Below are 12,823 nucleotides of genomic sequence, written 5' to 3' on the forward strand. Positions count from 1 at the left end.
ACTGCTGGATGGTTCAGGAATCAGTGAAAGTTAGTTAGCATTTGGCACTTTGATACGGCATCACTCTTATTCTAATCGACTCAAACAGGAACACCCCATATCGGGATCTCTAACGACAGAACTCGACAAAAGCATCTTGAACCAAACTCTTCCGGGGAATTAAAACCCAAAGGAAAACAAAAAAAGGACCCCAGTGATGGGAAGGCAAGAGGTGCTGAAGGAAAACACAACTGGGAGAGTTCTAAACATCATACAATAATAATAATAATGGCATTTATTAAGCCCTTACTAGGTGCAAAGCACTGTTCTAAGCATTGGGGAGGTAACAAGGTGATCAGGTTGCCCCACGGGGGGCTCACAGTCTTCACCCCCATTTTACAGATGAGGAAACCGAGGCCCAGAGAAGTGAACTATGATGATGATGGGAGTATTTGTCAAGGTTTCTGTGTGTCAAGCGCTGTGATAGACACAAGCTAGACAGGTTGGACACAGTCCCCGTCCCACACGGGCCTCACCGCCTTCATCCCCAATTTACGGATGACGGAACTGGGATGGGGAGAAGTGACTTCCCTAAAAGAGACGAGGGTCAGAGCAGGGATTAGAACCCAGACCCTTCTGACTCCTAGGCTGGGCTCTATCCACTAGGCCATGCTGCTTCCCAAGTTAAGTGGCTTGCCCAAGGTCACCCAGCACGCAACTGGTAGAAGCAGAAGCAGTGTGGCTCAGTGGAAAGAGCCCGGGCTTTGGAGTCAGAGGTCAGGGGTTCAAATCCCGGCTCTGCCAATTGTCAGCTGTGTGACTTTGGGCAAGTCACTTAACTTCTCTGGGCCTCCGTTCCCTCATCTGGAAAATGGGGATTAAGACTGTGAGCCCCCTTTGGGACAACCTGATCACCTTGTACCTCCCCAGTGCTTAGAACAGTGCTTTGCACATAGTAAGCGCTTAATAAATGCCATCAAAAAAAAAAAACAAAAAAAAACTGGTAGCGCTGGGATAAAGCACATTCTACGCTGTTCTTCCATCCTTTTACAAATTTCGCCGGTGGCAGTGCTAATATAATGAAATCACAGGATTCACTCGGGATTAGGCATTAGCTGGCCTGATCGATCAATCGTATTTATTGAGCACTTACTGTGTGCAGAGCACTGGACTAAGCGGGCCTGATGCCGGGAAGCACGGCTTTTATATAATTCGTTTTTCTGCCTTCAGGCGCAACATCTGAAAAATGTCACCCCACCCCACCAGCCCCACCGAAGGGCTCCAAATGACATACCTTGGAACAGACGGCATCGTCCGTGCTGTACAGAAGCGGGCAAATGTCCTGTAAGTGCGAACTGATGCCGTCCACGGCAGCATTGTCTCGGATATAACAGTTGATAAGAGATGCGATTAAGGCTCCAGTGAGCTCCTTATCTCTAATTACCAGGTCTTTAAAAGTAGTTATCTTCAAATGCTCCTGATATTCCTAGGAGGAGAAAATTACAAAAGTGCAGGATATTAAGAGTCTCTCTCTCTCATGACTAAACAGGAGCCTTTGTTCAGAACAAATTTTGTTTTCCTGGCCCAAACCTACCCATATGAACTAAATCATAAATGCCAGCAAAAACGGTCACTGTTTTGTAATGACTACAAAAAAAGGACATTTCATTCATTCATTCATTCAATCGTATTTATTGAGCGCTTACTGTGTGCAGAGCACTGTACTAAGCGCTTGGGAAGTGCAAGTTGGCAACATATAGAAATGGTCCCTACACAACAGTGGGCTCACAGTCTAGAAGGCTCTCAAATGTCTTGACATTTATGACAAGTATCCTCAAAAATTGATGCAAATTATAAGGGGCTAGAAATGTGAGAAAAAGTATCATTCTGCCACTCGGTAAAACTGTAATCCTGGTGGTAGCAAACTTCGTTATGTACCATTCTCTAACAATAATAATAATAATAATAATGGCATTTATTTAGCGCTTTCTATGTACAAAGCACTGTTCTAAGCGCTAGGGAGGTTACAAGGTGATCAGGTTGTCCCGGGGGGGGGGGCTCACAGTCTTCATTCCCATTTTACAGATGAGGCCACTGAGGCCCAGAGAAGTGAAGTGTCTTGCCCAAAGTCACACACACAGCTGCCAATTGGCAGAGTCGGGATTTGAACCCATCACCTCTGACTCCAAAGCCTGGGCTCTTTCCACTGAGCCACGCTGCTTCTCTGCCATGTAATAATACTAATAATAATAATGGCATTTATTAAGCGCTTACTATGTGCAAAGCACTGTTCTCGTAATCGATAACCACCCCAACAGCTCTCCCCCACCCAAACCATCCCCATTCCTCACAAAAGCCTGAAAGGAGAAGAACCCTTAATAATAATAATAATAATAATAATGGCATTTATTAAGCGCTTCCTATGTGCAAAGCACTGTTCCCGTCATCGACAACCACCCCGACAGCTCTCCCCCACCCAAACCATCCCCATTCCTCACAAAAGCCTGAAAGGAGGAGAACCCTTAATAATAATAATAATAATGGCATTTATTAAGTGCTTACTATGTGCAAAGCACTGTTCCCGTCATCGACAACCACCCCGACAGCTCTCCCCCACCCAAACCATCCCCATTCCTCACAAAAGCCTGAGAGGAGAAGAACCCTACCTTCTGAAGTTCTCCTACGATAACATTGAATTGATGCTCGCAGAGGAGTTTCCACAAAGCCAAAGCCTGGTAGGTTTTGCGAACGAGTTGTTGGATTCCTTGCAGGGAGATCTTTTCATTCAGTTGCGCCTCTGCTGATAACAGAAAGATTAGGGATGAGTCATGTTATACTTACAATAATTCAAAAAACGGTGTTTTTACCGACTGTTTAGGCTGTTGGTTCCAATGGACCCAATTAAGCTCTCCCTTCCCAAATGGCATCTAATAGCAACTCTTAACTGGTTATTAATAATATGGTTATTAATAATAATAATGATGGCATTTGTTAAGTGCTTACTATGTACCGAGCACTGTTCTACGCACTGGGTTACACACAGGGTTATCAGATTGGCCCACGTGGGGTTCACAGTCTTAACGCCCATTTTCCAGATGAGGTAGCTGAAGCCCAGAGAAGTGACTTGCCCCAAGTCACACAGCTGACAAGTGGCGGAGGCGGGATTAGAACCCACAACCTCGGACTTTCAAGCCTGGGCTCTTGCCACTAACCCACGCCGCGACCCTGCACACTTGGGCATAGTCCACGCACACTATCCTGCACTGACCTATTTACACTTCCACCCTGCACAGCTGGAATGATATTAACATTTCTATTCTAATAATCAATTGTGTATAACATTAACTTTATTTTCCACAGCTGTGGGACTGACTTGTTAATCCTTCAATTACTTGTGGCTCCCTGTCTCCTCTATTATATTTGAGCGCTTCAGTCTAGACTTCACTCTGCTGCCCGGATCATCTTTGTGCAGAAACACGCTGGGCACGTTATTCCCCTCCTCAAAAATCTCCTTATGCTCTCCCAAGTTCACAGTTCACTGCTCTGCGCATAACTAACTAGTCAATTTATCTGTCTAAACTAAATCTTTCCACCTCCAACACGGCCTTCAGGCATTTGCCCCACCCCCAATCCCACAGCACTTAGGAACGCATCCCAGTGCTTTGCACATAGTAAGCGCTTAATAAATGCCATTATTATTATTATTATTATTATTTACATTATATATTATAAATTACCTAATCATATTACTGCCCGCTTCCCCCTCTAGGACTGTAAGCGCGTTATGGGCAGGGAACGGGTCTGCTAATTTTGTTGGATTGTACTCCCCCAAGCGCTTAGTACAGTGCTCTGTACATAAGCGCTCAACAAATACCATTGATTATTTGGTTTAGATACAGCCAATAAATTCACAGTGCTTTAAATCTTATCGAGTGCAGTACTTTGCTTAGTAAATACCTAATAAACACTACTACTACAACTACTACTAATAATAATGATGGCATTTGTTGAGCACTTACTATGTGCATTGTTCTAAGAGCTGGGGCAGATACAAGGCAATCAGGTTGTTCCTCGTGGGGCTCACGGTCTTAACCCCCATTTTCCAGACGAGGTAACTGAGGCCCAGAGAAGTTCAGTAACTTGGCCAAAGTCACACAGCTGATAAGTGGCGGAGCCTGGATTAGAACCCATGACCTCTGACCCCCAAGCCCGGGCTGTTTCCACTAAGCCACGCTGCTTCTCTGTTTTCCTTAGAGAACAGATTTATCCTCCTTTTACACTGTATGTGTGTTGTGAGCAAGGGGAGGGTCTGCTAAATCAATCAATCGTATTTACTGAGCGCTTACTGTGTGCAGAGCACTGTACTAAGCGCTAAATCCGTTGTACTGCACTCTCCCAAGAGCTTAGTACGTTGCTCTGCACACAGTAAGAGCTCAATAAATACCACTGATTGATTAACCTTATTCCATACTCCCAAAGACGGGATTAGGCAGGAACCGCGACTAAGGGGACGGTACGAATTCAAGCCATTTTTTGGTCCAAATACACTGTCTTACCATGGAACTTCCTCTGCAGCTCCTGCTGCATCTGTTGAGAATTGCCATTTTCCGGACGCATGAATCCTATCAGCCTTTGCTGCACTTTAGCTGTAGTGCTAAACCAGAATCACAAAAGAAACACGCCCAATCAGATCTCTCTCCGGCAGTGTTAACGGTTTAGAAGTATTTCCTTCACTATATCAGAAGGGCAAATTACCCCTAAATGGATCTTAAAATGTAGCACGAATTAAAAAGGATCAATTAGCAAGAAAAGCCTCAGGATTCGGCTATCCCCGGTCAGGTGTGAGTTAGCTAAGAAAGTCATTCCTTTCGAATTTAAAACAAGTCTGGAAGTGGAAGCAAAGAAAGAAAATCACGAAAACTAGTTGCCGTGCGGCATCCGCGAGCACGGCGAACTGGTTCTTATTGCAGAGAATCAAGGCTTTTTCTGTCATTTTGATTCAAGAGAAAACATGGGTTCAGATCTAGGGAAATGAGATTCATTTAACTCAAGAATTTTTCGTTGGTTTCAAAGACAGACTGACTGAGGAGACTAAATACGAGGCACTGTGACGCCAGTAGTCTTAGCAGTACTTTCAGGAATTGCTGCTCAATTTGAGATCTCAAAACATCTTCCAAGGTCTGCTTAAATGGAGAAAAATCAATGCAGGTGCTTTTGACTAAACAGTGCCTTAGCGGAAACAGTCTGGGCCAAAGTAAGGTATTCTAACATACTTAGCAATGAGAAAAAAGTGTATTTTGAAGATGAAGAAAAATATACATATCTGTACTTACTTTGGGTTCCCAAGAGACCCTCCTGCAAATTGGGAGTTTCTGTCCAAAAATTCTTGTAAACCTTTCAGTTCATAAAGCACCGACTCAAGCAGCTGAGACGACACACTGCTTTCCACCTACAACACGAAGATTTTCTAAACGTTATAACACTGAAGAGGTTTAATATAACTAATGTTAACCAGAGATTACAAAACTAGTATTAAAAAAATGCCGCCATTGTAGGCACTAAAAGAAGTTAATGTACAATGAAGGCCGCTTAGTATATGCAACCACTAAATAAGATTTAAAGACTGAATTAAAACATAATTGATCAGTGCCCTTAGTTTGCTCACAATACAAAAAATGCTTAAAGCTTAAAATGTCCATGATATGTTTTATTTAGAAAATAAATTTAGGGAAGCAGCCTGGCCTAGTGGAAAGAGCATGGGCCTGGAAATCAGAGGACTTGGGTTCTAAACCCAGACTCCACCACTGGTCTGCTGTGTGACCTTGCCCGAGTCACTTAACTTCTCTGTGCCTCCGTTACCTGTTCCGTAAAAGAGGGATTAAGGTGGTGAATCCCATGTTGTTAAGTAGGTAAACAGATACTTTTCCAGAATATCTTCAGATGCTCGGAAGAGAATTCCAATTAGTGGTTAATAGTACAGAATTAAAGTGGCTTTCTTTTGTGGTTAAGCTGGACTAAAACTGCTGTCAAATAATAATAATAGTATTTATTAAGCGCTTACTATGTGCAAAGCACTGTTCTAAGCACTAGGGAGGTTGCAAGGTGATCAGGTTGTCCCATGGGGGGCTCACAGTTTTAATCCCCCTTTTACAGATTAGGGAACTAAGGCACAGAGAAGTTAAGTGACTTGCCCAAAGTGACACAGCTGACAATTAGCGGAGCTGGGATTTGAACCCATGACCTCTGACTTCAAAGCCCGGGCCTCTTTCCACTGAGCCACTACTGGATGGTTCAGGAATCAGTGAAAGTTAGTTAGCATTTGGCACTTTGATACGGCATCACTCTTATTCTAATCGACTCAAACAGGAACACACCATATCAGGATCTCTAACAACAGAACTCGACAAAAGCATCTTGAACCAAACTCTTCCGGGGAATTAAAACCCAAAGCAAAACAAAAAAAGACCCCAGTGATGGGAAGGCAAGAGATGCTGAGGGAAAACACAACTGGGGGAGTTCTAAACATCTTTGCTCTGCACATAGTAAGCGCTCAATAAATACGATTGATTGATTGATTGATTGATAATAATATTATTATTATTAATAATAATGGCATTTATTAAGCACTTACTAGGTGCAAAGCACTGTTCTAAGCACTGGGGAGGTTACAAGGTGATCAGGTTGTCCCACGGGGGGCTCACAGTCTTAATCCCCATTTTACAGATGAGGTAACCGAGGCCCAGAGAATAATAATAACAATAATGGCATTTATTAAGCGCTATGTGCAAAGCACTGTTCTAAGCGCTGGGGAGTTTACAAGGTAATCAGGTTGTCCCATGGGGGGCTCACAGTCTTAATCCCCATTTTACAGATGAGGTAACTGAGGCCCAGAGAAGTGAGGTGACTTGCCCAAACTCACACAGCTGACAATCGGCAGAGCCGGGATTTGAACCCATGACCTCTGACTCCAAAGACTGGGCTCTTTCCACTGAGCTACTTACTGCAATGATCTCTCTGCTGCCACTCCGGAACACTCTCTCCACAACCAAACTTGCATCCCAGATATTTCTGAAAGAAGAAAGCATTTAAATATTTTAAATAATTTGCAAAAACAGCAACTTCTACCAGATAGAGTCATCACCTGAGAGTCAGAAGGTCATGGGTTCTAATCCCTGCTCTGCCATTTGTCTGTTGGGAGACTGTGGGTAAGCCACTTCACTTCCCTCTTGACTCACCTGTAAAAATGGAAGACCGTGAGCCCCATCTGGGACGGGGACTGTGACCAACCTGATTATCTTGTATAATAATAATAATAATAATAATAATAATAATGGTAGCATTTATTAAGCGCTTACTATGTGCAAAGCACTGTTCTAAGCCAGTTCAGTACAGTGCTTAACAAATGCCATGAAAAAATTCCTGACTCTGCCACTTGTCTACCGCGTGACCACGGTCAAGTCACTTCTCTGTGCCTCAGTTTCCTCATCTATAAAATGAGAATTCAGTTAACTTATTCTCCTTTCTACTTAGATGGCGAGCCCCCAACCTGATTAACTTGTACCAACCCCATCACCTAGAACAGTGCTTGGACACGTATACTGAGTGCTTAACAAATACCATAATAATAAAAAAAAGAAATTAAAACCACAGAGAACTGATACTGGAAAAGACAACCCCATTTACCCAAAAAGATTCCTTTCCTTCCTAAAACAGACTTTCAAGACCCAAAAAACTAGCATCCAAACCCGAACAGAAACCGTACAAAGTGCGAGATTTGGGAATCGCGATAACGCCTCTCCCGTGAATAGCTCACCCTAAGATTCGGGAGAAGTAAATGCAAATGCCGTTGTGCTTTCCGGAATATACCAACTCGGGAGCGATCATTCCGCCAATGTTTGCGCCGGCCTGGGATCCTGGACTTCCGGGAGGGAACATCGGAGTTGACATGGTAGGAGGGTGCACGCCTAAGACATGAAAAATAAACCAGAAGAAACACCCGGGTTTATCCTCGGTGATCACGATCATTACAGTTGCGGGCAGGGAATGTTGTCTGTTATACTGTTGTGGGGCACTCTCCCAAGCGCTTAGTACAGTGCTCTGAACACAGTAAGCACTTAATACATACGACTGACTCTGAGGATCGGCCAGGTGATCAAAAAGAAGAGCCGTCCTACTGTTTGGCCTTCCTGAAAGACTGGTCTCAGCGTGCTGGGCCCAGAGAGAATGAGTTCCCGTCACCCTGAACGGGAATGATGAGGATAAGACCAAGTTCCTCTTCTAGACCGTACGCTCCTTGTGGGCAGGGATTGGGTCTTCCACCTCTGTTGGGTCTACTACAGTGCTCAGTAAGCACTCAGTAAGTATCACTGACTAGCACGGAAGACGATGGACAGAGTTTATGCGCTCTGGATAGAGTTTACTTTGGATACAGAGAAGTTTTCACTCAACCAAGTCAGCTGGTTGGTTGGCTGCCTGCTTAACGACGAGAAGCAGCATGGCCTAGTGGATAGAATACAGGACCGGGCGTCAGAGGGTCCTGGGTTCTAATCCTGGCTCTGCTACTTGTCTGCTTGTGTGACCTCGAGCAAGTCCTCTGTGCCTCAGTTCCCTCGTCCGTAAAAGGGGGACGAAAACTGAGAGCCCCATATTGATCATGGACTGTGTCCAACCGGATAGGCTTGGCTCTCCCCTAAGTGCTTAGTACAATGCCTGGCCCAAAGTAAGCGCTTAAATACCGTCAAAAATAAAAAGCGAAAAGAAAGAGGACGGCGGCTGGCCCCACTTCCCCTTGACTTCTTGCCAGGGATGCCCGAATGTGAGGCGAACTGCAGAACTGATACTGGTCCACAGGACTCTTAGAACTAAAATTCAGGATCACCCCTCTAGACTGTGAGCTCGTGTGGGCAAGGATGTGTCTGTCTGTTGTTACACTGTACTTTCCCAAGCGCTTAGAACAGTGCTCTGCACACAGTAGGTGCTCAATACAACTGAATGAACCGACGTTGCTCCGCAGAGGTGTAACTGAGGGTTCCGGTCCTTTCCAAACTCTGGAAATACTGGCCGGCCTGACAACTGCCATTTGTTTTTCTTGCCCCGGTTACCTACAAAAGTCAACAAATTTCGGCTCCAACTGACGAACACAAGAACGTTTCTAAGAGAACTGATGCTACTGACAACGCAAATGAGGAAGAATTAGATAAAGATTAACAGCTAAAAACAGAAACATCAAGCTATCAATCGCATTTATTGAGCGCTTACTGTGTGCAGAGCACTGTACTAAGCGCTTGGGAAATACAAGTTGGCAACATATAGAGCCGGTCCCTACCCAACAGTGGGCTCACAGTCTAGAAGGGGGAGACAGAGAACAAAACAAAACATATTAACAAAATAAAATAAATAGAATAAATATGTACAAGTAAAATAAATAGAGTAATAAATACATACAAACAGTACAACAGTCAGGACTTTATCAAAGTAGTCTCTAAAACACAAGGTGCAGATACCTTGAGCTGGGGACCCCAAAAAGCTTGCATGGGGGTACGGACTTCCAACAGGCAGAGGGGAACCTTAAGATAAAAATCAAAATACTTGAGTCAGATTTTACATTTCTGAGCCCTCAAGGTCCAAATGTATCAATGTCCCTCCAGTGACCTAGAATGCCCCAGGAAATAATTTCCTTCTTAAAAGAACCTTCCGTTCTGATTTCGTTTATGCACCCCAAAATGTCAATTACACTCAGAATCCAAGCGGAAACACTCTTTGGCTGATTGGTGCCACCGCTGCTTTTTCGGCAAGAAGAGATTGCAGCAGAGAGAAGAAATATACGCCCAAAATAAGATTAGATGAAATAACGGAAGTAAAGGCCATCTTCTGAACAGTGGCACCCTCTGATTGCAGGATACGATTTCTACGGGCATGAAGTGAATTTGGAATTAGCCAGGGCCGTGAACCACAGCCATTACAACATTTTATTGTAATTATTATTAAATATTCAACAATTTCCACCTTCGGTCCTTGGAACAAGATGATAGAAGGTGTGTTACAATCAGCTGAGTCACCAGGGAACCATCTGGGCAACAGCAGCTGCACGCTGGGGCCACACACTCATTAAACAGCACATGGATCCAGCTCATTGTTAGTAGCAAACCTAATTATTTCTTTGTCATCGAGACAAAGAAATGGATTTATACACAGGACTACAACATCGCCGCTTGAAGCAACGGGGCTAGTGGAGAGGGCATAGGGACGGGAGTCTGAGCATCTCGATTCCGATCCCAGCCCTGCCGCTTGTCTGCTGTGTGAACTTGGACAAGTAACAAGTGCTCTATGCCTCAGTTTCCTCATTTGTTCTCCCTTCTAGTTAAACCGTGAGCCCCAAGTGGGACAGGGACTAAGTCCAACCCGATTATCTGGCAATTACCTCAACACTTCATTCAAAGCCCCGTCTTACCTCCTTCTCTTCCCCACAGCACCTGTATATATGTATATATGTTTGTACATATTTATTACTCTATTTATTTTACTTGTACATATCTATTCGATTTATTTTATTTTGTTAGTATGTTTGGTTTTGTTCTCTGTCTCCCCGCTTTTAGACTGTGAGCCCACTGTTGGGTAGGGACTGTCTCTATATGTTGCCACCTTGTACTTCCCAAGTACTTAGTACAGTGCTCTGCGCACAGTGAGCGCTCAATAAATACGACTGATTGATTGATTGATGCAGGGGTTGGCCCACAGTAAGTGCTCAACAAATACCGCAATCATCATCATTAGTCTGCCCACACTGGTGAATTAAAACTCAGTGAGTCTCAAGCTTTGGTTTGAGGGACTTCCGGTGCTCTGCAGCTATGGCTTTGCTACTAATAATGACAATGATTTTTATTATTGGGATATGTGTTTAGGGTTTACTCTGTCACTAGGACTGCTGGTGCTCTGCAGCTATGGCTTTGCTACTAATAATGACAATGATTTTTATTATTGGGATATTTGTTTAGGGTTTACTCTGTCACTAGCACTGTAGGAACAATGGGGTAGATAACAAATAATCAGGTGAGTTACTGTCCTTGTTTCACATGGGGGTGGCAGTTGAAGGGTGAGGGAGAACAAGTATTTAAATGCCCATTTTTCACTCTAATGCCCACTCAAATCTTGTCTACCTCCCGCTGCCCACATCCTGCCTCTGGCTTGGAATACCTTCTCTCTTCAAACCCGACAGACAATTTCTCTCCCCGCCTTCAAAGCCTTACCTTAGGCACATCTCCTCCAAGAGGCCTTCCCTAAGCTCTCCTTTCCTCTTCTCCCATTCCCTTCTGTGTCACCCTGATCTGCTCCCTTTATTCACCTCTCCCTCAGTCTCACAGCAGTTACACAGTGATATACAATACACAATACAATGTTATACAATATACATATTGAGCGCAGTATGCGCTCAATAAACACAACTGATGGATTGAAGAGGGAACTGAAGCATAGAGGAGTCAAATGACTTGCTCAAGGTAACACAAAAGACAAGGGACACCTTGTACCCCCGCTTCTAGACTGTGAGCCCGCTGTGGGCAGGGATTGTCTCTACTTGTTACTGAATTGTATTTTCCAAGCGCTTAGTACAGTGCTCTGCACACAGTAAGCGCTCAATAAATGAGCGCCTTCCCAGACTGAGCCCCTTCCTTCCTCTCCCCCTCGTCTCCCTCTCCATCCCCCGCTTCTTACCTCCTTCCCTTCCCCACAGCACCTGTATATATGTATATGTTTGTACATATTTATTACTCTATTTATTTATTTATTTTACTTGTACATATCTATTCTATTTATTTTATTTTGTTAGTATGTTTGGTTTTCTTCTCTGTCTTCCCCTTTTAGACTGTGAGCCCACTGTTGGGTAGGGACTGTCTCTATATGTTGCCAATTTGTACTTCCCAAGCGCTTAGTACAGTGCTCTGCGCAAAGTAAGCGCTCAATAAATACGATTGATGATGATGATGATTGAATGAATGAAAAGGACACAAAAGGGTCACAATTAAGGCCCCCGACTCCCACGTTCCCTCTAACTCTTTCCACTAAGCCATACCGCTTCTCTATCAGTCCCCTAAGAGATGCTTAAGGAGAAGAGTTGCACAGATGGTCAATGTTGGAGAGCCAGAGGAGAAATTCTCTAGGAATGGAAGGAACGCTCTCCATTCCCAACATCCCTACTCCCTCGCCTTGTGTCTTTCAGACTGTGAGCCCACTGTTGGGTAGGGACTGTCTCTATATGTTGCCAACTTGTAGTTCCCAAGCGCTTAGTACAGTGCTCTGCACACAGTAAGCGCTCAATAAATACGATTGATTGATTGATTAGGGCAAAAGAAGACGTGAACTGCTGCTTTAAGAAAATAGCTTTTGATTAAAATCCAGTATTGATCAGTTCAAGTCTTCTTTGAAGATGCCCGCTGTGTTATTTTTACGATGGACGTACAATCTAGGTTAGATTGATTGATTGATTAGGGCAAAAGAAGACGTGAACTGCTGCTTTAAGAAAATAGCTTTTGATTAAAATCCAGTATTGATCAGTTCAAGTCTTCTTTGAAGATGCCCGCTGTGTTATTTTTACGATGAACTACAATCTAGGTTAGGAGGTTCTGTGTGTTTTGGAGATGTGAGATAAGAAGAAGAAAAACTGAGGGAATGGTCTGTGTCAAAGGAAACTCCAAGTGGGTCTTCATTCTTTACTCCTGCCAATGCTCATCCCTTTACCCAATCCTGGACCAGCCCGATCATTCATTCATTCATTCAATCATATTTATTGAGTGCTTACTGTGTGCAAAGCACTGTACTAAACGCTTGGGAAGCACAAGTTGGCAACATA

The 12,823-nt window shown here is 43.9% G+C and overlaps 1 protein-coding gene across 4 annotated transcripts in view; it reads right to left on the reverse strand.

The window, feature by feature from the left end:
• Positions 1–12,823, reverse strand: part of NUP155 (nucleoporin 155) — an 86,438-nt gene that overhangs the window by 27,072 nt on the left and 46,543 nt on the right. For 3 of the 4 annotated variants that reach the window (XM_038743949.1, XM_038743953.1, XM_038743952.1), the window contains exons 17-23: positions 9,483–9,545; positions 7,793–7,943; positions 6,981–7,047; positions 5,313–5,428; positions 4,536–4,633; positions 2,646–2,779; positions 1,274–1,465 (exon numbers count right to left, since the gene is read on the reverse strand). In XM_038743949.1, coding sequence (XP_038599877.1) covers positions 1,274–1,465; positions 2,646–2,779; positions 4,536–4,633; positions 5,313–5,428; positions 6,981–7,047; positions 7,793–7,943; positions 9,483–9,545 — 821 coding nt within the window. The remainder of the gene's footprint in view (positions 1–1,273; positions 1,466–2,645; positions 2,780–4,535; positions 4,634–5,312; positions 5,429–6,980; positions 7,048–7,792; positions 7,944–9,482; positions 9,546–12,823) is intronic. The other variant, XM_038743950.1, reaches the window with a different exon arrangement.

This window comes from Tachyglossus aculeatus, chromosome 3 (genome assembly GCF_015852505.1).
Source record: "Tachyglossus aculeatus isolate mTacAcu1 chromosome 3, mTacAcu1.pri, whole genome shotgun sequence".
Classification (NCBI taxonomy): Eukaryota; Metazoa; Chordata; class Mammalia; order Monotremata; family Tachyglossidae; genus Tachyglossus; species Tachyglossus aculeatus.